The 27481-nt window shown below is 41.3% G+C and overlaps 1 protein-coding gene across 1 annotated transcript in view; it reads left to right on the top strand.

The window, feature by feature from the left end:
• Positions 1 to 26495, top strand: part of LOC135238360 (hemicentin-2-like) — a 118149-nt gene extending 91654 nt beyond the window's left edge. Inside the window, exons 29-42 of the mRNA XM_064306149.1 lie at positions 3973 to 4254; positions 18510 to 18785; positions 20002 to 20280; positions 20561 to 20836; positions 21909 to 22190; positions 22406 to 22681; positions 22901 to 23197; positions 23614 to 23889; positions 24043 to 24144; positions 24533 to 24583; positions 24738 to 24797; positions 25369 to 25422; positions 25677 to 25721; positions 25842 to 26495. Of these exons, the coding sequence (XP_064162219.1) occupies positions 3973 to 4254; positions 18510 to 18785; positions 20002 to 20280; positions 20561 to 20836; positions 21909 to 22190; positions 22406 to 22681; positions 22901 to 23197; positions 23614 to 23889; positions 24043 to 24144; positions 24533 to 24583; positions 24738 to 24797; positions 25369 to 25422; positions 25677 to 25721; positions 25842 to 25852 (2567 nt within the window). The 3' untranslated portion in view covers positions 25853 to 26495. The remainder of the gene's footprint in view (positions 1 to 3972; positions 4255 to 18509; positions 18786 to 20001; positions 20281 to 20560; positions 20837 to 21908; positions 22191 to 22405; positions 22682 to 22900; positions 23198 to 23613; positions 23890 to 24042; positions 24145 to 24532; positions 24584 to 24737; positions 24798 to 25368; positions 25423 to 25676; positions 25722 to 25841) is intronic.
• The last annotated feature ends 986 nt before the right edge of the window (positions 26496 to 27481 follow it).

Raw genomic sequence — 27481 nt, 5'->3', positions numbered from 1 at the left:
GGTGTGGTGTGATGGAGAGCTGAGCCCCAACCGGCGACCATAAACGGCATACGGAACTATTTCGTGACACTGGACTTCGCAAAGTTTTGTGCGTTATGACACTAAACTATGCTATCTGCAGAGAGAACGCAATAATTCCAAGCGCTCTGGTACAGCCAGTCGTATACGGGCCTGATAAATGTGTAGATAAACAGCCTTTGCCTTCACCCCGTGGAGTGGGTTCAGTTGCATTCGTTCAGTTGCATTATGGTTAAATTAAATCAGCCTGGTAACACGATATACCGTTTGAAAGTGTTAAAACTCACGGTTCTCTCTCTAACCCATTTTACGGTGGCTATGATTTAGCGACAACGGTCCCTTATATTCTAACAAGTGGGATGCCAAAACAGACTTCGGGGTTCCTCACCTTCTGTGCGTATTACGATCAGGACGGCATATGACGATAAGGTCAGTCTTTTTCACGAGAAGGATCCAGTGAACAAAACCCACAGTAAGTTTTCATCCAAAAAAAGTGCAGAGGACTTGATTCAGATTTATGTCGGTGAGCATCTAAATACATTCTCAAATTATTTATATTACTATTAACTAAATACATTCTCACAATATATGTATTATTACATGGGCGGCATAATTTGCAGGTAGACCAGTACCTTTGTTTCCTTCACCAAGGGACTTAATCTGCATTACTTCAGTATATATCCAGCTGTATGAATGGATGCAATGTAAATGCTATGTAAAATGTTGCAAGTTGCTCTGGATACGAGCGTCTGCCAAATGCCTGCAATGTGATATTCAGTACTCTTAAATAAGGTGTAGGCCTGATTTTGAATGATACATGTGTTGTGAAATAGTGGTAAGTGTGTGAAATATTGATGGGGGTGGGGTATTTGATTAAAAAAAACTTATCAATGGAATTCAGTTAATGGATTAGTAAACTGGATAACTGATGTAGATATTTTCTACAGTCTTCCAGACCTGCTGCTGCCAGAGGTAGCAAGGGGAGGGTCGTGGAGAGTGGCAGGCGTAGGAAAAGTGAGAATTTCCGCAAACGTCTTCAACTAACACATAGTATACAATATATAGTATTTTACATCTATAAACACCCATAACATCATTTGGTAACCAATTGTCCTTTTGGAATCTCCAAATGGCCTTTTTGGAAACCTGGCTAGACATAGCTTAGGATAAAAACAATGCAGAATGCAAATTTTTGGTGGTATTCAATTTTGAACCAGGATTTGCGCAATGGTGTGGGTGTGGGTGCTTCATTGTATTTTTAAACCCACCTGGCATTTGTATCCATTCCACAAAAAAATAAAATAATAATCTTTTAGGTGAGAGAAAAAACTTCCACTGTGTTTGAGCTTCTATTACTTTCTGATTTATTATTTTTTAAGAGCAATTCTGACTCTTTGAAAACAAACTCCCAAGGGTTACCTTTCAACAGAGCCAGGATTATGCCTGTAGTCAAAAGGGCTCAAGGACAGTAGCCATTTTATTGTGGGCATGTCATTTTCAGACTTGTGATTTAAAAAGGTGTGATGCAGAAGGGGTTATACTGCTCTGTATTCTCCCTTGTATCACATTTCCTGTCTCTAAGTGCACGCTCATCTCATGTGCAGATCATGGTCTTCATTACTTTCTCCTCTCATTGTGTAGTCACATTGCTGCATGTTCATAACCACAACATAATAATTAATTGAAAACAAGCAAACAAATAAATAAATATAAAAATTCCAGAAAGGTATTCACTTTAAATGTGGGAATGTGCAGGTTTGTGTCTGTGAGTTCTTTAGAAGTGTTTTTTTTACGTGGTTCATGAGAGGTGACTTTAACCACACCAGTGTCTGATCACAGCTCTATTAAAAGAATGAGACACATCCGCTAACAAAACCATCCAGCGCTGCAGGGCTGTACCTGTTTGAGAAAGAGCAGGGGAGAGAATGGTCAACATGCATGAGTTCACCACAGCAATAGGTGAGTTTTTCATTCTGTCTTTGTTATAGTGAATTAAAACAAGAAGGAATCACACTCAGAATCAGAATAACATTGTGAATGATGCATTCTAGGTGTGAATGAGTCACCATGCATCACTGTGTGAATAAGAACATTGTCATGTTCTGTGGAAGTAATATAATTTAGCCAGAAAGTACATTTCTTTCTCATTTTTTGAACACAACCTGTTACATGTTTATGAAGTACTAATAACATGGCAAACTGGAGTGGATGGTATGGCTTCACCATCAAAATAACTATGCTGAACGCTGCCTCTCACTCCAACTTACAAATATTACCCTCTGTTCCCTTATATACATCAAGGACACAAGGAGGCTTTGGGCATTTCTTTTGTTTCTCTCCTGTTTTTGTGTTTCTGTGCACTGCATTTGTGCTGTTGATGTGCTTTATTAATTTTTTTCCCTCCAGTTGGACTGGTTGTCCTGATGTTCTTTGTACAAGAGGCAGGCAAGTATTTTTATTATTCACGTGCATCTTATTCATACTGCTTTATCCATAAAGTGCATTTTATGGGAAACAAAGGGAATATTGAACAAAACAGAAGGTTCCAGCTTATTAATTGTACATTGTGCTTACACTACAAACTCAGCATCTGCTATATCTTCATGTCCCTCAAATATGAGCAAGTTTTCTTTGGCACGTGTTATTTTAATAAAACATTCTAATTTGAAACTAACTTTACTGCTCTAACATGAATTCATGCTCTGTTTATCAATACCAGCAATTAAGGCTGCAAGTAAAGTTTCTGAAATTGCTAATCAATACGTAAACATTGGCTGTCTGTGCGTGGTGGTAATGCTGAATGCTTGTTTTAGGAAGCCATTTCACATCCTTTGTTCTCACTGGGATAATATTTGTTCTTGAGAGACCAGTGCTCAAGTTGTCCTGACTGCTGATCCGCAGAGGTCAAATGTGATGTCAGGGGAGACTGTGCGTCTTACCTGTAAGGTTGAGGGTTCAGATCCATTCATCCGATGGGAATATACCTGGAAGAAGCTAAGAGAAGCTAAAGAGACCACACTCTCCTCCTATACTGGAGAAGGGTTCTCTGCTTACACCCTGAGTCGTGTGACTGAGTCTGACAGTGCTCAGTATCGGTGTGAAGCAAAGGTTGAAAATCGCGAGATAATCAGCTATTCACATACTCTGACAGTGACATGTAAGACAAGATATTAGCATTTTACTTGCAGAGTGATACTTCACTTCAAAGAGATGTATCTTTAGAAAATCTCTTGTAGCGCAAGAGTAGTGTGTATACAGGAGAACAGAAAGAACATGTATTAGTGATTGAAAAGGAAGTCAGTTTGTCAGGCTGTCTCCATTGACCTGCCTGTTCACACTGATGCTCCTAAAGTGTAACCACATTCTAATTGTGCACACTGCAGTTGAAGGCACTCACTGCCCTAGATTCAGTCTTCACTCAAACTTAATTTTGACTAACAATTAAATGAAGGTTTTCATTTTTTTATTTTTTATTAAACACACTTTTACACTTTCCGAAATCATCAAAGTTTACGTACCAATTTTGATTGTGACTAAAAGCCAGCATTTGCAGAAATGCATTTGTAAGTTAAGGGCAAAAATAATTGCTTTGTAGTCCATATCTTTCTTAATAATCTGGAATATGCACATGTAGTTCTTCTTGTTACTTCACTGTTTTTATCATGCCTCATTACGCTCTTGTGACTGTAAAATTGGCAGAGAGACAGTTGGAGCTTCATTATAACTAATTGTGTTTATATTATGACACTTAGTGGATTCTATTAACCAGGGCACTTTGCACAATTAAAATATTACACTGGAAAATGAAAATTTATATCGCCTAAGAAATTTTCACCGATTTATTAATACATGTACCGGGAAGATTCCTGAACGCCTGCTGAAAAGAAGAAAAAAAAGGAAGGAAGTGAAGTTCTTTGTCCCTGTGCTGGGTTTGATTGTGTCCTGTACTGGCAGCTCTACAGTCTCCTGTGCTAACCCTGAACCCTGCATGGAGGAAGTTCTACCCCACTGAGAACGTGACTCTCAAATGTGAGATTCAGACCAATCGGACTGAGTGGAGTTATCTGTGGTACAGAGATGGAGCCCCTATCAACAGTACGCTCTCCAGCAGTGGAAATGAGTACACAATCCCAGCTCTAAATCAGTCACACAGAGGAAGATACTCCTGCAAAGGAGCCATACCAGGAAGAGCTGTTTACACTGAAATGAGCAAAGATGAGACCCTGACTGTAGATGGTGAGTAATGATGCTGTGCTGTGAAAACTACACAGACCTATATTTATGTTAATTTATACGTACCATGATTCTCATGTGCCTATTCCTCTTAGTTTTGACTTCTTAGGTTGGTTATTTATTTATTTATATTTTTTATTTTTCTTGTAAAGCACCCTGGGATGTACGCATGAAGAGCGCTATATAAGAGCTTATTGTATTGTATTGTATTGTATTGTATTGTATGGTCTGGGTGAATGCTGGGTGAGCAATCATCTGTTACATAACAAATAACTTTATTATATGGTGAGTTATGGTTTGTGCAGTCCTGTTTATAATAGCAAGTGTCTTAATGTTACTCTGGTTTTCTAGTGTTTTACCTGCGGGTGAAATTATACCTGTTTTGTAGGGGAGGCCCCCAAACCCCTGCTGACTCTGGACCCCCCCAGTGGAGAGATCTTCACAGGAGATACAGTGACCCTGAGCTGTAGGGCTGGCACTGATCCTGGTGGCTGGGAGTATCTCTGGTTCAAAGAAACACAGGGAACAGCACTGACCAGCACTGACTCCAGCAGCACTGATGGGTCCAGTTACACCATCCGCTCTGCTGCAGTTTCACATGGTGGAGAGTACTGGTGCCAAGCATGGAGAGGGAAACCCCCCTTTCTACACACTGTACAGTGACTCTCTCCAGCTCAGCATAACTGGTAACATAAGAAATACAATTTACTGCTTTTTATCAGTCTAGTATATGATACCGCTAATTATTAGGTAATGATATTATAATGTTACTTTCACAGTTCACCTTCACCTAGAACAACTGAAATAAAATGAATCGTAGTGCCATTACTGTACATGCATACAAACGCACATGAGCACATGCATGTCTACACACACAGACACACACATACAAAAACAAAATAAATATTATTTTCATTGCACTTGCATACAAGGACACATGCATAAACATTTGCTGTCTGAACATTTTTGCATGCTTTTTTTGTATGATCATAGTTGCCATTTCACTGTAATCAGGTGAACTGGTTTCTCTCTAGTAGCACTGAGTTCTTCCTGTAAGTTGTGGTGTAGTTTTATGACCGTTTCTCTTGCTACACAGCACAAGATATTTGTCTTCTGCCTTCTGAGTGTGTACTGAAAACTGCACCTGGAAATCTTAAAGCTGCTTTGCAATTCCTGTCTGGGAATAATCTTTTTGCCTCAATGATTACTTGACCTCGCACTTTTAAGCGTAAATCCTTCTTTGCAATATTTCTTGCAACTTAATGCCTATTTTACATGATTTACAGGCTAGTAAAATAAGCACTTCTCTCCCGCCCCTCCACCTCTGACTGCACAATGATTAGATAAACTTTCAATCATGTTTTGGGCATGGCATTTTGATGTATTATAATTTATAGTTGTGCACGATGCTCTAATCAACCATTTCCTAATCATTGTGGCGTTTCAGCTCGTCCTCAGGCTGTGCTGACTCTGGAGACTGCATGGACAGAGATCTTCAGGTCAGACAGTTTGACTCTGAGGTGTCAGGTTGAGGGGAGCTCTGCTGAGTGGAACTACACATGGTACAGAGACGGACGGCATCTTCCACTGGACCCCAGCGGGGACAGACTCACACTCACCGCTGGAAACGACTCTTTCAGCAGTGAATATAAATGCAGAGGAAACCGAACAGGCCAACCGTCTTACACAGAGATCAGCGAAGGATTTAGAGAAAACAGCATTCGTGAGTTCCACTCCTTTTGTCAGGCTATTAATGAAATGTGCCTCACCCAAGACCACTTCCTCCACCACCCTTCAAGCGCTCGTGGTGAGCACAGTGTGTGACAGGAAGTCACGCTATCTTGTTTGCAATAGACTCAGTCAGTACTCCACAGTGCACCATGGTATTTTGAGCTTAAGGATAAGCAGTCGAAGCCAATCCATGCAGCTAATGCAGCCAATGTAGTTCAGCCATTACAGGTCATAATGCTGGTCATTTATAATGAGTTGCATGATTTTGGGTTCCTCCCTTTGTTTTGTGTTCCCTTGTCTGTCAGGCCTAAAGCGGAAAGTTCTGGTTTCTGTGGCCAGCTCAGTCTTGCTCGGACTCATCCTCACAGTCTTGGGCTGTGTTTGCCTGAGAAAGAAAAGGAAGTTGGGTGAGTGTGAATTGTGCTACCGGCTCATTGCGTTTCTTTTACATTACAGGCATTTACCACAGCAATGTACAGAACTCCTGCATTTTTACATAGTTCCAATTTATACAGCTGGATTCCATACTAAAGCAATCCAGGTTAAGTGCGTTGATCAAGGGTACCTTTGGCAGTGTGGTACTTTGGAATCAAACCTGCAAGTTTACAAGTGGAGTTCCTTCCCCATGGTACTACACTGCTGCTCTGTTCACTGTTCCACATTGGTGAACACGTTGTGGAGAGTCCTCATTCAAATGACTTGGTTTTATATTGAGCACAGGAAATGTAGGAGTAGGGAAAACGTGCAATATGAGCTACAGACAGTATTATCGGAAGTACTGAACGTATTGTTTGAAGATGTATAGAAACAAAAATACAGAAAACTAACATTGTTTAAATTAACTGACTGCCTCTATCCCATGTGTGTGTATTCCACTGTGTTAAACAGCTTACAAGATGACACCACAGAATGACATGTTTTTGTCAAAGCCACCCACAGGTGAGAAATTTACTGTTTCCATTTCCCCTTGTTAATATATCTGACCTCTTAGTGAGTCATTTTGTGCTGTGAATGTCTTTGTCTCACAGGAGACCCTTAAAAGATGAAGTCTGTCCACCCATCTAATCTTCACCGGAGAACCTACTTGTTGAATATCGCACTTACCTTTACAGACCACAATCCCTTTGTCAGACCACACTTAGAGTACTGTGTACAGTTCTGGGGACTGTACTAGAACAAAGATATAAAGGAAATGGTTCAGAGAAGGGCAACCAAATTGGTTCCTGATATGAAAGATAAAAGCTAGAACGAGGGGGTATAAATGGAAATTAGCAAAAGCCAACTTCCGCACAGACATTAGAAAGTATTTTTTCACACAGGCAGTAAATAGTCACTGTGTGGAATAGCTTGCCGTGTCATGTAGTAGTGGCAGAAACTCTGGGGGTTCTCAAGGCCAGGTTTGATATGGTGCTAGATGCCATCTAGTTTGTAGGTAACCCGAGCACCAAGTACACTTTAGTGGTAGGAAAATGGCGAACACTGTTGGGCTGAATGGCCAGTTATGTTATGTTACTTTTTCTCTGCCTTACAATGTGTATTTCATAATACCTGTATGGGGATGTCAGTTATGAAATACCATTTGCTTCAGTGGATTGTTCTTCATAATTTATGATGTATTGTTAGACCATTTTATTAAAAAAGGTCTTTTCATAATGCACTTTTACTTCATGTTCTGATACCACAAATCCTTCTGAGCATAGATATTGTTTTCTGTTTGGGAAGAAAATCCAACAATGACAAAAAAGGCATTATCCCTCATTCACCTTCATGTGTTTTTTGATAAATTAGTACTTATATGCAAAAAGGTATTACTGAATTCAATAAATTTTTACAGCATTGACCATTCATTTTGTAGTTTAGTGCCTTCTTCTCAGAAGTTTTTGTTATTTAATTCATTATATTTATTTTGTATTTGTAGCTGCTTGCAGCATTGAACTTTATTCTGTTCTGGACATGAAAACGAAGACTGAAGGTACTGTCTTTATCCAATTCCTTCTTTGTTTTCATTTTATTTTTAATTGATGCTAATTCATAATGTATGTTAAAAAAAATAATGCATTATCATTATCTATAGATGCATGACTATGTGACTTGGTTGTCTGAATACATTGTTACATTTTGATATATGCCAGTTCAACGAGTTTTGCTTCCATAATGACTGACACTTATATCAACATGTATATTCATTAATACTTTTTCACATCTCTTGTTTGCTTACATAGTACTCCCACCAAAACAGAATCCAGAAGATCTCACATCATTCAAAGGTACTGCGATGCGCTGTAAACTTGGCTTGGCTGTATTTTGATGATTTGGTTTGCCCATATTTCTGTTTTTGATATTGCTTCCCTGAATCTGTAGTTGTGACTATTTCTCATTTGTTTTAGCTGGCCAGTGAAGAGGAAAATCATCTCGCTCAGGACCATCGCAGATGGCTGTGATCGCAAAGGAAAGAATGAGGATTTTATGTAATGAAGGAAAATGTCATTTTCATACATTAAATAAAAGATGTATCACTGTAGGTGAATCCAAAGCACTGAATCCAGAGTACACGGCTTACCTTTATGTTGGATACATGTGCTTGATTTTATTTGAGCTTAAAAGCTTTTATTTGTGCTTTTTTAATTTATATCTTACGACATACATAGTTTGATTTTATCCTAATTTTTATTTTTCTTAAGTTTTAGCCATATGTGTGATATTCTTTACAAAATGACAGGAGAAATTTAATCTAAATTTTAACCCCCAGGTAACTGAAATCTTGCCAATGTTTTTCCTGCCCAATGCATTTAAAAGTTTTTGTCAAGCTAAATCAATGTGTTTTTTATTGGTGTAAATTACTCTGCATTCTAGTAGGAATATTCAGAATACTGATGATCTCCTATGATCTCCTAATGTTATCTTGATTATATAGTGTTTTAACCTTTCCTCTGGGCTAACGGTTAGGTATAGAAGAAGGAGACTGCTGTCCGCCAGTAGTGTGGCTCAATACGGATCGCTGTCTATCTTGGTTGACGTGGAGGTGACTTGCTTGTGTAGCCTGCATAAATACATTGTGTATCCTGCTATGACAATAGTGTACTGGTGAGTGACTACAGAGTGCAGATATCCTGGGATCTAAGTGTTAGAACCTTAAAACGGCTGGGTGTGCAGTGGTAAGAGTCAAAGAGGAATGCCAGCTTAAAATGAATGCAGTTTATTGTTTAGTAATAATAACAATATGCAATTGTGCAAAATGTGAGTGGTGAAATGTCTATACGCATATGCATAAGCGCAGGAGACTGTTGACAAGTCTCTCTGAACCATTGCACTTCTCTCTTTATATAAATAGATATATACTACAGGCCTATTTCTAAATTACCTTTTATAGATAAGTTCTTAGAAAAAGTGGTTGCTAAGCAGCTAACAGCTGTCTTAGACGAGCACAACATTTTAGAGAAGTTTCAGTCTGGCTTCCGTCGGTTGTACTCAACAGAAACAGCTCTTCTCAGAGTATCAAATGATCTGCTAATGAAGGGTGATTCAGGAGAATGTTCTGTATTGGTTCTGTTAGATCTCAGTTCTGCTTTTGATACGGTGGACCCACCGTATTTTGATTGAGAGGCTCAGGCAGTGGGTGGGTACTTCTGGATCAGCTTTGGATTGGTTTTCCTTCTACCTGTCAGACAGGACTTTCTCGGTTACAATCCATAATTATGTCTCATCAGCTGAATCTTTTTTTGTGGTGTTCCCCAAGGTTCTGTCCTAGGCCCGCTGCTGTTTATATTGTACTTGCTTCCTCTTGGGCAGATAATAAGCAATTTTAATGATGTCTCCTTCTATTGTTATGCGGACGATATTCAATTATACTTTTCGTTTAAGCCTCACAATGTTTCAAGACTGGCTGTTCTACTGAATTGCCTCGACTCTGTAACAGATTGGATGGCAGACAATTTTCTGCAGCTAAATACTGAAATAATAGAAGTTCTTTTTTCTGCCCCAGATGGCGTTGTCCTGAAGGTGATGGAATGTCTTGGCTCTTTATCCGCTTCTGTTAAACCCACCCTCTGTAATCTAGGCGTTTCTATGGGCTAGGCATTGAGTTTTGACCAGCATGTAAATTGCTTGGTTCGCTCCTGCTTCTACCAGCTGAGAAACATTGCCAAACTCAGGCCCATTGTCTCCACAGCTGAGTTGGAGGTGATTATACATGCATTTATTTCCTCACATCTTGATTACTGCAATTCCCTTTTCACCTGTCTTAGTAAGACATCCCTTCACCGCTTACAACTGGTCCAAAATGCTGCTGCTAAGCTCCTGACCAGGTCCCCCAAAAGGTCTCACGTAATGCCAATCCTGAAATCTCTACACTGGCTTCCCATCAAATTCAGAATCCATTTCAAGATTCTTGTAATTGTTTACAGAGCCTTGCACGGTCATGCACCTGTCTACATTAAAGAGCTACTGCAGCCATATAAGCCCAGTAGGAATCTAAGGTCCTCTGATCAGGGTTTGTTGGTTGTTCCTCACCCCAGGCTCAAAACAAAAGGAGACTGTGCTTTTGAGGTTATAGCTCCGAAACTCTGAAACTCTCTCCCATTGGACTTAAGAATTGTGGACAGGTGGACTCCTTTAAAAAGCAGCTTAAGACCCATTTTTTTAGACTTGCTTTTGTTTAATTTGTTTTTATAAAAATAAAAAAAAATGTTTATCTTGTTTTATCATGTTGTTGCTTTGTGATTTTTGCTATCTGTTTTCTCTTACTTGCCTTTTGTTGTTGATTTTATTGTAAAGCACTTTGTGACGTCTGCTCTTGAAAGGTGCTATATAAATGAACTTATTATTATCATTATAAAGAAAAACCCTCAATCCATTAAATAAAGTAACAATCATGACATAACAGTACAACAATGAATCCTGTGTATACTATCTCTGTAAACATATCAGACTAGATTAACCTTTGTAGCTGAGATCACCAACTTGTTCCACATGACGTCAGCAATACAAAATATGACTACACTGTCATGGAGAACCTTAAGTTTTAAATAATGCTGATCCAGTCCGATGTTTTGCAGCCGAGCACTGTCTCTTTATCACAATAACTGACTCCCTGTCAGCACAATAAACAGTCTGTTTTCCTCTGAGGGTCTGATAAGAGGCAGACTTATGTGAACTGCCCTACACCTAGTATCCATTTTCATGTTTAAGCGTACAACTTCATTAAGCACGTCTATGTTTCCTTCAGCAACCAATAGATGGCGCTGTCGGTCTGACACAGCTGTTACAGTAGCATTGTTATGTTCGTGGCCTGAAAAAAAAGAGTCAAGGTGATGCAAATGACATTCTATAAACAGCTGCTATAGCACATTGTAACATATTATAAGCGTTTTCGTTAACAAGCAGTTGGGTTGCTTGCCAGACGCTGACAGCCTTGGCTCTTGTGTTGATGAGAAACATTCTACGACGTAAACTGAGCATTCTTCTGGTTATAACGGGTTATTTTACTGGAAATGCTTTAGAGGTAGCTAGCTATAATAAGTGCATATACCGGCGTATGAGTGCTGTGTGCGTTGTGTTGATGGTGGTAGCATAGCGCTGGCTAGCGCTCTATACTCTCAGCCCGAGATACTCCAGAAAGCGATTGGTTAATTCTTGGTAAACTCTTGGTAGACATACGCGCCCTGATTGGCCGAGTCTTTCAATTCTTGGTAGCGATGCGCTCCCTGATTAGCTAGTGCCTTCAATTTTTGGTAACAAACGGGGATTTGATTGGATCTTACTCACGTAGACAGGACCACACGTTAGCCGGAGGTAATACTGCTGACATCTATCACCACTGCTGAGGTCGCTCGAGCTTTCATCGGTTCGTGGGTCTCGCGCTTCGGGGTCAGGGCCGATTTGTCCTCTGTCCGCGGGGCTCAGTTCACATCAGAGTTGTGGGCGGCGATCGCTCGCCAGTTGGGGGTCACGCTGCTTTGGACCACGGCTTGTCACCCTCAGGCTAACGGAATGTGAGAGCGTGTTCGTCACTCATTGAAGGCGTCCTTCCGTGCTGCGCTCTAAGGGGATGCTTGGTTTGATAGGCTTCCGTGGGTCCTACTTGGTCTTTGGACGGCCCCTAAGGCTGATCTGATGGCATCATCTGCAGAACTGGTTTACGGGCAACCTTTGCACGTCCCAGGGGAGTTCCTACCCAACTGCTGGGTCCCTTGGTCAGCCACGCGCCAGCGCTCGGTTCTGCGGGACAGTGCGGAGTCATTTGCCCCAGTGCCCACGACGCATCACAGTTTGCCGCGCTCCCACATTCTCCCAGGGTTGCGTGATGCGCGTTTCGTGTTTGTGCGTCGTGAAATGCATCGTAGCCCTTTGCAACCCCCTCACGATGGGCCGTTTCGAGTTTTGGAGTCTGGGGACAAGTTTTTCGTTTTGGACATCGGTGGTAGGTCTGACCGCGTTACAGTAGACCACTTGAAGCCGGCTCACGTTGACCTGGATTCGCCTGTAGAGGTCACCTGTCCCCCACGCAGAGGTCGCCTGTCCCCCACGCAGAGGTCGCCTGTCCCCCACGCAGAGGTCGCCCTCCTGCTCTCAGGTCGAGAAATCCTGCCCGAGGACTCAGACCCTGACCCTGACCCTGGCAATCACCCTAACACTGAATCTGATACGGGCCTTGACCCCTCCAGTGTTTCGGTCAGGCCCTCGCTTGCGGGCAAGAGACTGGGAAGGTTTGGCCGCGTCATCCGGACCCCTAAGCGGTTGAGTTTTTCTGCCACAGTGAATTCTGGGGGGGGCTTGTGTGGAGATCACTAGGACTGTCAGTCAGAATTCCCTGTAGCGCCTGGACGCTTTTAGGAGACGCACCGGAGAGGTGACGTGAGTTCATTCATTGATTCAGCTGGTCTCGATGAACTAGGAAAGGGGCGAGAGACACGTATTCAGTTTGTGCTGTTAAAGCAGCTTTTGTCATTTTGTCAGTACCTGAGAACCAAACGGCTTGCCTCCTTCATTTAAACCCTGCACTACCATCTGCGAGGTGGGAGCTGGCACTCAAGCTACGAGGAGGGAGCTCCGAGCTGGGATCAGCTAGCTGCGAGGTGCGAGCTCTGAGCTAGGATCAGCTAGCTGCGAGGTGCGAGCTCTGAGCTAGGATCAGCTAGCTGCGAGGTGGGAGCTTCGAGCTCGGATCAGCTAGCTGCGAGGTGCGAGCTCTGAGCTAGGATCAGCTAGCTGCGAGGTGCGAGCTCTGAGCTAGGATCAGCTAGCTGCGAGGTGCAAGCTCTGAGCTAGGATCAGCTAGCTGCGAGGTGTGAGCTAGCTCGAAGCTCAGGGGTGCGAAGTGTGAGCTTGGATCAAGAAACTGGGAGTGGCTCGGGGAGCTGGGAGCTACGAGCTGTGCGCTCGCAGTTGAGGATTGAACTCTTACTGAAAAAGTAGTTAAACAGTAAATGGTAATGGTAACATTGGATGATAGAGACGTCTTGTTCACTTTCATGTTTTAAGTAAAATACAAGTAACGTTAATCTACAAATTAAATTAAACTATACCCCCAAAGCAATGTAAAGCATTGAAAGAAACTAGATTACACCTGGGAGGGGAACTGTCAAGAAAGGCTGTTAACATTACAGGTATTTAGCCAACACTTATGCAGAGTGACTTACACAACTTCTTACTTTGCATCTAGTTTTATAGCTGGATACAACGCTGTGGTGTGGGGATGGCTGGTTTAAGCAGCCACACCTGCCCTGGGTCAAGCTAATTAGACCTGGCCAATTGGATAATTGGTTAAGAATTAGATAATTGGCCAGGCTAATTGGACCCAGGAACAGGAGTGGCTGCACCTGTGCGTAGTGAGGTAATCAGTGCACACAGGTTAAATCTGCCATCCCCACTCACACGGGGAGCTTCTCTGTCATGACAGTGTTTTAGATTGGCTCACTTGGCTGTAACATCTTGCCAAACCCTCGTAAATAAATGTGGACTGTTGGAACATCATCTCCCTGTGTCTCTGTGCTGGAGGGCCCCTAGGAAAGCCACTTCGGTGGCCTGTGGCAGGCGTGTTTGCCACAAACGCGTCTATGCAGGTTCGTGTCTGTGTATAGTTTTGGACTTTTTCTGTGCGTGGTTTATGAGACGTAGCTTTAACCACACTGATGTTTCCAGACAATGCCTGACCACAGCTGTATTAATAGAATGAAACATATCCGCTAACAAAACCAGCCAGCGCTGCAGGGTTATACCTGTTAGAGAAAGAGCAGGGGAGAGAAAGCTCAACATGTATGAGTTCACCACAGCAATAGGTGAGTTTTTCATTCTGTCTTTCTTATCACTGAATTAAAACAAGAAAGATTCACACTCAAAATAACATTGTGAATGATGTGTTGTAGGTGTGAATGAATCACTGTGTGATGTATCATTGTGTACTGAGATCTGCATCCTTTTTTTAAACACAACCTGTTACGTGTTTACGAAGTGCGAGTGGAAGGTATGCTGTCTCCCAAGGTAAGGGTAAACAGGGTCCCTGTGAGTAGAAAGTGCTTTTCAAGATTTACAATCGCCCAAAAAGAGAGAAAGATTTGTTTATTTTTTGTGTTTCTTCTTTCTTTTTTTCTGTTTTTTCTTGTTGAGATAATGTCTACACAACATTTCTGTGCCCTTCATATGTACTGGGTTTGCTTTATTGGTGAATAACTGGAATAGCTAATAAAATGTTATTTTTTTCCCCCGGTAGGCCTTGTTGTCCTGATTGTCTTTGTACAAGAGACAGGCAAGTATTTTCATTATTCATGCACATCTTATTTATTTTATTGTTCTGTACTTTATCCATAAAGAGTCATTCAGAAATTTGTAAGAAAAGACCTCTTGAAACAAAGAGGAAACTGCAGCTGATCATTATTACGATGTCAGCTACATTGAATTTAGTACACAAATTCACGATCTGCTGTATCTTCATGTGCCTCAAATATGAGCAAGTTCTCTTTCTTTTATTAAAATAATCTGCCATTCTAATTTGAAATGAACTTTCTTGCTCTACATGAGTTTATTCTCTATTGCCCGATGCCTACAATTAGGGCTGCAAGTACATTTTATGAAAATGCTGAATGCTTGGTTTTGGAAGCCATTTCACATCCTTTGTTCTCACTGGGATAATATTTCTTCTCTAGAGACCAGTGCTCGAGTTGTCCTGACTGCTGATCCGCAAACGTCAAATGTGATGTCAGGGGAGACTGTGCATCTTACCTGTAAGGTTGAGGGTTCAGATCCATCCACCCAATGGGAATATTCCTGGAAGAAGCTAAGTGGAGCTAAAGAGACCACACTCTCCTCATATACTCGAGAAGGGTCCTCTACTTATATCCTGAGTCGTGTGATTGAGTCTGACAGTGCTCAGTATTGGTGTGAAGCAAAGGCTGAAAATCACGAGATAATCAACTCTCCACATACTCTGACAGTAACACGTAAGACAAGATGTTCACACTTTATGAACAGAATGCAGTGATTTGATTTGTAGCAGATATATCATATTCTTATTCTTCAAGAGGATATATCGAAATCCAATTTCTGTTTTTAAATGTGCAACTGAACTGATTAAACTCAAAGATGTGAAGCGGAAGTCACTCTGCACAGACACAGATTAACTATTTAATCTGTGTCTATGCAGAAAAGCTTGCATTTGAATATGATACTTTTTTTTTTTTTACAGTTTGTGTAAATCAATTGGCTGAAGAGCGTAAGCACTTCATGTAAAGCAGGTGTTTCTGTGACTCCATCTTCATCTTGCACTTTGTTTCCTGGTCTGTCCAGCACTCCCACCCGTGGTTCTGACTACATTACATTACATTACATTCATTTGGCAGACGCTTTTATCCAAAGCGACGTACAAAAAAGTGCATTTCATGGTCGTAGACAACTGCTAAACACGGGTTCAGTAAGGTACAATACTTATTTTGTACAGCTATTTCTAGCCGAGAACAGTGAACACTATTCTGGCCTAACATCTGCAAAGCCAACTAGGCAGAAGAATAAGCTACAGTATTAGGACAAATACAAATTACCAAGAGGTGTTGGGATGGGGCAACATGTAACAAGTGACAGGAAAAGGGTTTTTATTTTTTATTTTTATAAAAGAGTGAAATATACAGCGTGGTGGTGGTTAGTCTAGGTATAGTCTGAAGAGATGAGTCTTCAGGCCAGATGGGTAGTGAGGGGGAGGTTCGGAGAGGGACGGGGAGTTCGTTCCACCACTGGGGAGCTAGGGTGGAGAAGCTCTGTGATCCCTTTGGGCGGTTGGGAGGGGTTACAAGGCGCCCTGCTGCCGCAGAGCGGAGTGGTCGAGCAGGCACATAGAATTGAGTCATGTCCTGCAAGTAGATGGGGGCTGTCCTGTTGGCAGCAGTGTAGGCAAGGGTCAGGGCTTTGAACCGGATCCTGGTGGCGACCGGTAGCCAGTGAAGTGATCGCAGCAGAGGAGTGACGTGGGAGAATTTGGGGAGGTTGTAGATGAGTCGGGCAGCGGCATTCTGAATCATCTATAGTGGCTGTATGGCACAAGCTGGCAGGCTTGCAAGGAGAGAGTTGCAGTAATCAAGGCGAGAGGTCACCGTAGCCTGGATGAGCAGCTGGGTGGAGTGCGTCGTCAGGTATGGTCGAATCCTTCTGATGTTGTACAGAAGGAATCTGCAGGACCGTGATGTTGCCTTGATGTGCTCCTTGAGGTCCAGTTGGTCATCCAGGACCACCCCCAGGCTCTTAGCAGAGTGAGAGGCAGTCACTGTGGTGCCATCAACCGTGATTGAGAGCTCACGAAGTAAGGAGGTCTTGCACGGGAAGAAGAGCAGCTCAGTTTTGTTGAGGTTGAGCTTCAGATGGTGGCTGGCCATCCAGGTGGAAATGTCAGCCAGGCAGGAAGAGATCTTATCATTGACCTGTGTAGCCGAGGGGGGGAAAGAAAAGAAGAGTTGTGTGTCATCTGCATAACAATGATAGGAGAAGCCATGTGAATTAATGACTGAACCAAGAGTATAAGGAGAACAGCAGAGGACCCAGTACAGATCCCTGCGGCACTCCCGTAACAAGTGGATGAGAAGCAGAGGCAGACCCCTTCCAGGTGACCTGGTAGGTCCTATCTGCAAGATAGGAAGCGAACCAAGACAGGGCAGTCCCGGCAATTTCCATCCCAGCCAAGGTGGAGAGGGGTATTTTATGGTTGACCGTGTCAAAAGCTGCAGACAGGTCAAGAAGGATCAGGACAGAGGAGAGGCGTGAGGCTCTTGCAGTGGCAAGTGCCTCCGTCACAGCTAGGAGCGCAGTCTCTGTTGAGTGCCCGGATCGGAAGCCAGACTGGTGAGGGTCTAGCAGGTTGTTCTGATGGAGAAAAGAGGTTAGTTGTTTAAGAACTGCTCGTTCAAGGGTTTTGGACAGAAAGGGTAGAAGCGATACGGGTCGATAATTCGTTACATTGGAGGGGTCTGAGGTGGGTTTTTTGAGAAGTGGGGTAACACGAGCCATCTTAAAATCAGAGGGAACATGACCAGAGGAGAGAGAGGAATTAACAATAGAGGACAGATAGGGAAGGAGCTTGCTGGACTAAAGTGTAACCACATTCTAATTGGGCACACTGTGGTTGCATGCACACATTGGCCTAGATTCAGTCTTCACTCAAACTTAATTTTGACGTACAGTTGAATGAGGGCTTTCATTTTTCCTTAATGAACACACTTTTACTCATTCAGAAGTGATCAAAGTTTACTTATAAATTTTTGATTGTGAATAAAAGCCAGCATTTGCAGCACTGCATAAATAAATTGATTTGTAGTCCATATCTTTCATAATCATCTGTAATATGCAGGTGTAGCTTTTCCAGTTACATCACTATTTTTGCATGCCTTATTACACTATTTCACTGTAAAACTGGCACAGAGACAGATGGAGCTTCATTATAACTAATTTTGTGTGTATCTTGACACTTAGTAGATGCTATTAACCAAGGCACTTTGCTAAATTAAAACTTTTCACTGGGAAATGAACATTTTAGAGTAAGTTCTTGTGATAGTGTTTAATTGTGTTTGATACTGCCTCAACCCCTGCTGTGTATCAAGAATCCTGAGGAGGAAAGTTCTACATGAGAAGTGACTTCAAATGTGAATTGACCCGTCAGTACTGGGTGAGTTATCTGTGGTACAAACATCGACCCTGATGAGACAGTGTGCTCTCCAAGAAATGAGTTAAATGTCGGCTTCAGATCGTCAGACAGTGGAAATACTCTGTAAGGAGATGATACCAGGAAGTGATGTTTACACTGAAATGAGCAAAGATGTGACTCTGACTGTAGATGGTGAGTAATGTTGTTGTGCTGTGAGAGCTAGCTAGACATATATTAATGCTTATTTAATAGTTCAATAATTAATATCCAGCATTTGCAAATGATTTTTTTTGTTACCTTTGTAATATTATATAGAAAGTTGTCGACTGACAGGCATCAGCAATCCATAAAAAGCAGGTATTCCTGTGACTCCATCTTCATCTTGTACTTTGTGTCCTGGTCTGTCCAGCACTCCCACCCGTGGTTCTGACTGTACAGGTTGGATGGACAAACATCTTTAACAGAGAGAGAGCGACTCTGCACTGTGACATTCAGGACAGCTCTCATGTGTGGATGCATAAATGGTACAGAGATGGACAAGAGCTTCCTGTGGGCACAGCTGAGGACACCTATGAGATCCTGTCTGCTGTTCAGTCAGACTCAGGGACATACACATGTAAAGGACAGCATAAGGAAAGAGTACTGTACACCGTTAGCAGCAATGCGATCAGACTCAAAGTTAATGGTAAGCTGTAATTTATTACATAAAAATACAAATTTAATAATTGAAATGGATTATTTACTACAACTAAAATGAAATAAATCATAGTGGCATTTTAACACAAACATGCCTCAGACATTTACAAAAACAAAAAGTTATAGTTTTAAAACGAAATAATTTCAGCACAGTAGAACCCAAAGAACATCATGTATTAGTAACTGAGAAGGAAGTTGGTTTGTCAGACTGTCACCATTTTGGTGCCTGCTCAAATTGATGCTCCTAAAGTGTAACCACATTCTATTTGTACACACTGCAGTTGAAGGCACACATTGGCCTAGATTCAGTCTTCACTCAAACTTAATTTTGACGTACAATTAAATGAGGGCTTTCGTTTTTTCACAATAAACACACAATTGCTCGTTCAGAAATTATCAAAGTTTACTTACAAATTTTTGATGTGAATAAAAGCCAGCATTTGCAGCACTGCATTTGTAAGTTAAGGGCAAAAATAAATTGATTTGTAGTCCATATCTTTCATAATCATCTGTAATATGCAGGTGTAGCTTTTCCAGTTACATCACTATTTTTGCATGCCTTATTACACTATTTCACTGTAAAACTGGCACAGAGACAGATGGAGCTTCATTATAACTAATTGTGTTTATATGAGGGCCGGCCCGTGGCATAAACGGTCTATGCGGTTGTTTAGGGCCTCAACCGCTAGGGGGGGCCACATGATCCAATGTTTATCTAAGATAAATAACGTTATTTTCGATATTTCGTCATTCATCCACTATCGCGCAACTAGCGGTATAAATTGTAAACGGAATGGCAACCGAACATTTCATAACAATGTAAAGAATGGTTTTACCAAGCAAACCAAACCCTCCCCACCCCCTCTCCCGCTCGACAGAACCCCCACGCCCCACATCCCCCACATCCCCCGCCACCCATCGCCTCAACAATCGACAGAATCCAACACAACCCCCCACAGCCCACCCCCCACTCGACAGATTTTTGGGAAAAACCCCTGTTTTATATTTTGACAGTTAGTAGATGCTATTAACCAAGGCACTTTGCAAAATAAAAAATGTATGTAATCTTAGAAATTTTTACTGACTCATGAATACATGTAAAAGGATGATTCCTGAACCCTTGCTGAAAAGACTGTGAAATAATATTTTTTTAAAAGCATTTCTTTGTCACAGTGCTGGGTTTTGATTGTGTCCTGTACTGGCAGCTCTACCGTCTGCGATGCCAACCCTGAACCCTGCATGGAAGAGGTTCTACCCCACTGAGAAAGTGACTCTCAAATGTGAGATTCAGCCCCGTCAGACTGAGTGGCGTTATCTGTGGTACAGAGATGGAGCCTCTATGAACAGTGCGCTCTCCAGAGGAAATGAGCACACAATCCCAGCTCTAGATCAGTCACACAGTGGAAGATACTCCTGCAAAGGGAAAATACCAGGAAGAGATGTTTACACTGAAATGAGCAAAGATGTGACTCTGACTGTAGATGGTGAGTAATGTTGTTGTGCTGTGAAAATTACTTGTACCTAAATTTATATTCATGTATAAGAGTAATAATTTTCAGTGCTTGGAAATGACTCCTTTGTTCACTCTGTAACACTGTGTAGAAAGGTGTTGACAAAATCAATCAAGAAAGCTTGCATTTGCCATTGATCTTTTTTTACCATTTGTGTAAAAAGTTATGGACTGAAGAGCGTGCGCGCTCCACGTAAAACAGGTATTTCTGTGACTCCATCTTCATCTTGCACTTTGTGTCCTGGTCTGTCCAGCACTCCCACCCGTGGTTCTGACTCTACAGACTGGATGGACAAACATCTTTAACACAGAGAGAGCAGCTCTGCATTGTGACATTCAGGACCGCTCTCCTGTGTGGATGCATAAATGGTACAGAGATGGACGAGAACTTCCTGTGGGCACAGCTGAGGACACCTATGAGATCCTGTCTGCTGTTCAGTCAGACTCAGGGACATACACATGTAAAGGACAGCATAAGGAAAGAGTATGGTACACTGGCAGCAGCAATACAGTTGCACTCAAAGTTAATGGTAAGCTGTCATTTACTACATAAAAATACAAATTTAATGTATAAAATCCAGTGGAAACATTCTCTGGCGTGATGAATCATGCTTTACTATCTGGCAGTCTGACATACGAATCTGGGTTTGGCAGAATGCATTGTGCCAACTGTAAAGTTTGGTGGAGGAGGAATAATGGTCTGGGGCTGTTTTCCATGGGTTGGACTAGGCCCCTTAGATCCATTGAAGGGAAATCTGAATGCTACACCATGCAATGACATTCTAGAGAATTGTGTGCTTCCAACTTTATGGCAACAGTTTGGGGAAGGACCTTTCCCCTTTTCCACAAGCCAATTCCCCTGTGCACAAAGTATGGTCTATAAAGAAATTGTTTGCCGAGTTTGGTTTGGAAGAACTTGACTGGCCTGCACAGAGCACTGACCTCTACCCCATCACACATTGTTAGGATGAATTGGAATGCCGACTGCGAACCAGGCCTTAATCGCAAAATCAGTGCCTGACCGCAGTAATGCTTTTGTGACTGAATGGAAACAAATCCTTGCAGCCATGTTCCAAAATCTACTGGACGGGGAGTGGAGACTGTTATAGCAGCAAATGGGGGTCTAACTACATGTTAATGTTCATGGTTTTGGAATGATATGTTCAAGTACATATGGGTATCCACATACTTTTCTAAATGTAGCGTATGAACTGATTATTAGCCTATGTATTTCTTAATAATTTGGAGCATCCACATGTAGTTCTTCGTTACTTCACTATATTTTGCTTCATGCCTTTTTATGCTCTTATGACTGTAAAAATGGCACCGAGACAGATGGAGCTTCATTATAATTCATTTTCTTTATATTTTGACACTTAGTAGATGCCAGTAACCTAGGCACTTTGCAAAATTATTATTTACTCTGTAAAATGAAAATTTTATGTCAGCTTAGAAATTTTCACCGATTCATGAATACATGTATCAGGAAGATTCCTGAACCCCTGCTGAAAAGCTTGTGAAATTAAGGAGAAAATAAAGTATTTCTGAGGAAGTGAAGTTCTTTGTCCCTGTGCTGGGTTTAATTGTGTCCTGTACTGGCAGCTCCACCACCTGCTGTGCTATCCCTGAACCCTGCATGGAGGACGTTCTACCCCACTGAGAAAGTGACTCTCAGATGTGAGATTCAGACCCGTCAGACTGGGTGGAGTTATCTGTGGTACAGAGATGGAGCCCCTATCAACAGTGAGGACTCCAGTAGTGGAAATGAGTTCACAATCCCAGCTCTAGATCAGTCACACAGTGGAAAATACTCCTGCAGAGGGAAAATACCAGGAAGAGATGTTTACACTGAAAATAGCAATGATGTGACCCTGACTGTAGATGGTGAGTAATGTTGTTGTGCTGTGAAAATAACTTTGACTTAAATTTATGTTCATGTATAAGAGTAATAATTTTCAGCATTTGCAAATGACTCATTTTTTTTTTTAACTCTGTTATATTGTGTATTGTTATATAAGGTATTTACAAGAGCAATTGATGAAAAGAGGTATTCCTGTGACTCCATCTTCATCTTGCACTTTGTTTCCTGGTCTGTCCAGCACTCCCACCCGTGGTTCTGACTCTACAGACTGGATGGACAAACATCTTTAACAGAGAGAGAGCGGCTCTGCACTGTCACATTCAGGACCACTCTGCTGTGTGGATGCATAAATGGTACCGAGATGGACAAGAACTTCCTGTGGGCACAGCTGAGGACGCCTATGAGATCCTGTCTGCTGTTCAGTCAGATGCAGGAACATACACATGTCAAGGACAGCATAAGGAAAGAGTACTGTACACAGGCATCAGCAGTACAGTTGCACTCAAAGTTTCTGGTAAGATGTCATTTATTACATAACGATACAAATGTAATAATTAAAATTTAGCATTTCCATTTACTTTTATTGGTTAATGTTGTAATGTTGTGGCTTGTTCTTTGTGCAGGCCTGTTTATTATGTTGTGTTTTAATGTAGCATCTGAAATGTATGTTTACTCTGGTTTCCTGGTGTTTTAACCCGCGTGTGAAATTGTGAATTGTGAAACTGTTTTGTAGGGGAGGCCCCAAAACCCCTGCTGACTCTGGACCCCCCCAGTGGAGAGATCTTCACAGGAGATACAGCGACCCTAAGATGTAGGGCTGGCACAGATCCTGCTGGCTGGGAGTATCTGTGGTACAAAGAAACACAGGGAGCAGCACTGACCAGCACTGACTCCAGCAGCACTGACGGGTCCAGTTACACCATCCGCTCTGCTGCAGTTTCACATGGTGGAGAGTACTGGTGCCGAGCAGGGAGAGGGAGACCCGCTTTCTACACACCGTACAGTGACTCTCTCCAGCTCAACATAACTGGTAACATAAGAAATACATTTTACTGTTTTATTTCTCTGTCTAGTATATGATAAAGCAAATAATTCCGAAATGTTCTATACGGTATATGACCAAAAGTATCTGGACACTCTTTGGTCTGGGGATGTTTTTAATTGTTTGGGCTAGGCCCCTTAGTTCTAGTGAAGGCTAATTTTAATTCTACAGAATACAATCACATTCTAGACTATTCTGTGCTTCCCCTACACTTTTGGGGAAGGCCCTTGCCTGTTTAAACATGACAGTGCCACCGGGCAAGCAGCGACATCGAAGTGCAAACATACATGCATCAATAAGTGATTTTTTCAATCATGTTTTGGGCATGGCGCTTTGATGTATTATAATTTATAGTTGAGCATGATGCTTTAATCACCTATTTCCTAATCACTGTGGCGTTTCAGCTCGTCCTCAGGCTGTGCTGGCTCTGGAGACTGCATGGACAGAGATCTTCAGGTCAGACAGTCTGACTCTGAGGTGTCAGGTTGAGGGGAGCTCTGCTGAGTGGAACTACACGTGGTACAGAGACGGACTGCATCTTCCACTGGACCCCAGCGGGGACAGACTCACACTCACCGCTGGAAATGACTCTTACAGTAGTGAATATAAATGCAGAGGAAACAGAACAGGCCAACCCTCTTACACAGAGATCAGCGAAGGATTCAGAGAAAACAACATTGGTGAGTTCCACTCCTTTTGTCAGGCTATTAATGAAATGCGCCTCACCCAAGACCACTTCCTCCATCACCCTTCAAGTGCTCGTAGTGAGCGGTGGTGAAAGAAAGTCATGCTATCTTGTTGCTGTCTTTGTTTTGTGTTCCCTTGTCTGTCAGTCCTAAAGCGGAAAGTTCTGGTTTCTGTGGCCAGCTCAGTCTTGCTCGGACTCATCCTCACAGCCCTGGGCTGTGTTTGCCTGAGAAAGAAAAGGAAGTTGGGTGAGTGTGAATTGTGCTACCAGCTCGTTGCCTTTCTGTTACATTACTGGCATTTACCAGACGCTTTTATCCACAGCAATATACACAACTTCTGCATTTTCACTTAGTATCAATTCATGCGGCTGGATATATACTGAAGAAATCCAGGTTAAGTACATTGCTCAAGAATACTCTGTGCTCAATATAAAACCAATGACTTGGTTTTATATTGAGCACAAGAAATGTAGGAGTTGGTAAAGCATGTGTTGTATGGGCTCCAGACAGCATAATCTGAAGCACTGAGCATATTGTTTAAAGATGTATAGAAACAAATATACAGAAAACTAACATTGTTTAAATGAACTGACAGCCTCTATCCCATGTGTGTGTATTCCACTGTGTTAAACAGCTTACAACCCGACACCACAGGATGACATGTTTTTCTCAAAGCCACCCACAGGTGAGACATGTTGTTTCCAGTTCCCCTTGTTAATATTTCTGACCTCTCGGTGAGTAATTTTGTGCTGTGAATATATATGTCTACCCATCTAATCTAGGGAGAACCTACTTATTGATCACTGTACTTTCTCTCTGTCATGCAATATGTATTTCAGAAAACCTGAAGTTGGATAGTGGACATTTCAGTGATGTTGAGGAATCCACTGAAACAAAAGGTATTTAATAATTTATGCTGTAATGTTAGACCATTTTTTATATCCAAATGTTCTCCATTTTGTTTCAATTTTATATAATGAAACAACTTCATGTTCAAACAGCTGATGTTAAATGTGTCACATCACATTGCCAGTTGCAACGTAATGCTATCTCACTGGTGATGGAATGTGTAACACACACTTTGCATAGTTTCATTTCTGAGCTAATCTGTGTTAATATTCAGAGAGTCCAGGATAATATGGTCTTTTCATATTGCACTTTTATTTCAGGTTCTGATTCCACAAATCCTTGTTAGCAAAGATATTGTTTCCTGTCTTGGCAGAAAATCCAACCACTAGAAAACATTTTTTAGTGACAAGACATTATCCCTCATTCACCTTTGAGTACACAATTATAAAATAAATTTGGATTTTATGTGTTTCTTGATAAATTAATAATTGTATGCAAAACGTTAGCTCTGAATTCAACTAATGTTCACAGTATACCAGTGAATTGAACATAATGTACTGTAGTTTAGCATCTTTTTCTCACATGTATGTTGTTTAACACACTGTATTTCTGTATTTATAGCTGCTAGCAGCATTGAAATTTATTCTGCTCTGGGCCTGAAAAAGAGGGTTGAAGGTACTGCTCATTACCAGATTTGTTATTTGTTCTCATTTTACTTTCAAATATGCAAAATAACAATGTATGTAAAAAAAAATCAGTCATTATTATTGTCTGTATAATCATGAGCATATGACTTCAGATTGCTTGAATAAATTATTACATTTTGATATCTGCCAGTCTAATGAGTTTGCTTCCATTATGACTGACACTTATCATGTCAAAATGTATATTCCTTAATACTTTTTCATATTCCAACTTTTCTTTCATAGTACTCCCGCCAAAACAGGATCTGGATGAGCTCACATCATTCAAAGGTACTGCGATGCACTGTTAACTCTGCTTGGCTGTATTTGGATTATTTGCTTTGGCCATATTTATGTTTGCGACATTGCTTCTCTTAATCTGTAGTTGTGACTGTTTCTCATTTGTTTTAGCTGACCAGTGAAGAGAAAAAACATCTGACTTAGGACCAGTGTTAGGACGTGGTTGTGATCGCAAAAGAAGAAGTGACGATTTTATTTCATGTAGGAAAACATCACCCATCCCATGGTTTCTGAGATGACTGTAGGTGTATCCACTGATCCCTGAGTGTACGTTTTTCCTTTAGGTTGGATACTTGTGTTTGATTTTATTTTTTATTAATTAGTATGGTTGCTTCTGCAACCCACTACTGGTTATCTTGCATACTTATTATAATTCTTCTTGTTTTCCTTCTGTCAGAATTTCTACATGCTACTTCGACTGCAGATTTTAAGCTCGACATGCCATTCTAACTTCATAATATTCAGCTTGGTTCATTGCAGTGTGCATGTTCAAAGCTTTTTAAAATTGCAAGTAGTTTTGGAAATGTACTGTACTATGTACTGCATGTTCAAACCCCAGCCACATTTTCTATGACGCTTATTTGATATAAGTGACACCATATCCGAAGAGTAGAGGGTCCAAGGTATTCAAAACACCCCCATATCATTGAGACAACATGTCCAGGGGAGGCAGCAGAGCATGTTATATGTTATAGTATCAGAAAGCGATTGGAACTTAATTGAATGAAATTTGCCTACGTACTGCATGTTCAAACCCCAGCCACATTTTCTGATGACGCTTAGTTGATATAGTGACACCATTTAAATTAGTAGGGTCCAAGGTCATTCAACAACACCCCCTATCTGAGACAACATGTCCACTGGAGCCGCAGCAGCAATGTTATATCGTCTATGGTCATCAGAAAGCATTTGAACTTAATTGTATGAAATTTGTACTACGTACTGCATGTTCAAACCCCAGCCACATTTTCTATGACGCTTATTTGATATAAGTGACACCATATCCGAAGAGTGGAGGGTCCAAGGTATTCAAAACACCCCCATATCATTGAGACAACATGTCCAGGGGAGGCAGCAGAGCATGTTATATGTTATAGTATCAGAAAGCGATTGGAACTTAATTGAATGAAATTTGCCTACGTACTGCATGTTCAAACCCCAGCCACATTTTCTATGACGCTTATTTGATATAAGTGACACCATATCTGAAGAGTGGAGGGTCCAAGGTAATCAAAACACCCCCATATCATTGAGACAACATGTCCAGGGGAAGCAGCAGCACATTATATATGTCATGCTATCAGAAAGCAATTGGGATTTAATTGAATGAAATCCGCCCTATGTACTGCATGCTTATACCCCAGCCATGATATTCTGTGTGTGATGTTTTCACCTCTACAAACAAGTGTTAATACTGTCCTATTCTCCTTGCCATTCTAGTGAAATATCCAGCCACATTTATATATATATATATATTTTTTTTTTTAGTTGCATAGTTGATGTTACAAGGTAGCACAGAATGTTGAAGTAACACATTTTAAATTACTCTAATTCTTCCCTTACCATTCAGTTAAACTCGTATACTTATGTAATGTTGTATTGGATATTGCAATAATAATTAAAAGTAATGGGTGTATTTTATCTATTATTCTCCATTTAAAATTTTGGATTGTCATTGTTAAAAATGTAGGGAAAAAATAGAAAAAAGGAAGACAGATTTGTTTGTAATTAATATTAGTGTTGTGATTAGT

This window comes from Anguilla rostrata, chromosome 13, assembly GCF_018555375.3.
Source record: "Anguilla rostrata isolate EN2019 chromosome 13, ASM1855537v3, whole genome shotgun sequence".
NCBI classification, from domain to species: Eukaryota; Metazoa; Chordata; class Actinopteri; order Anguilliformes; family Anguillidae; genus Anguilla; species Anguilla rostrata.
This window is presented reverse-complemented; position numbering and strand designations above follow the sequence as displayed.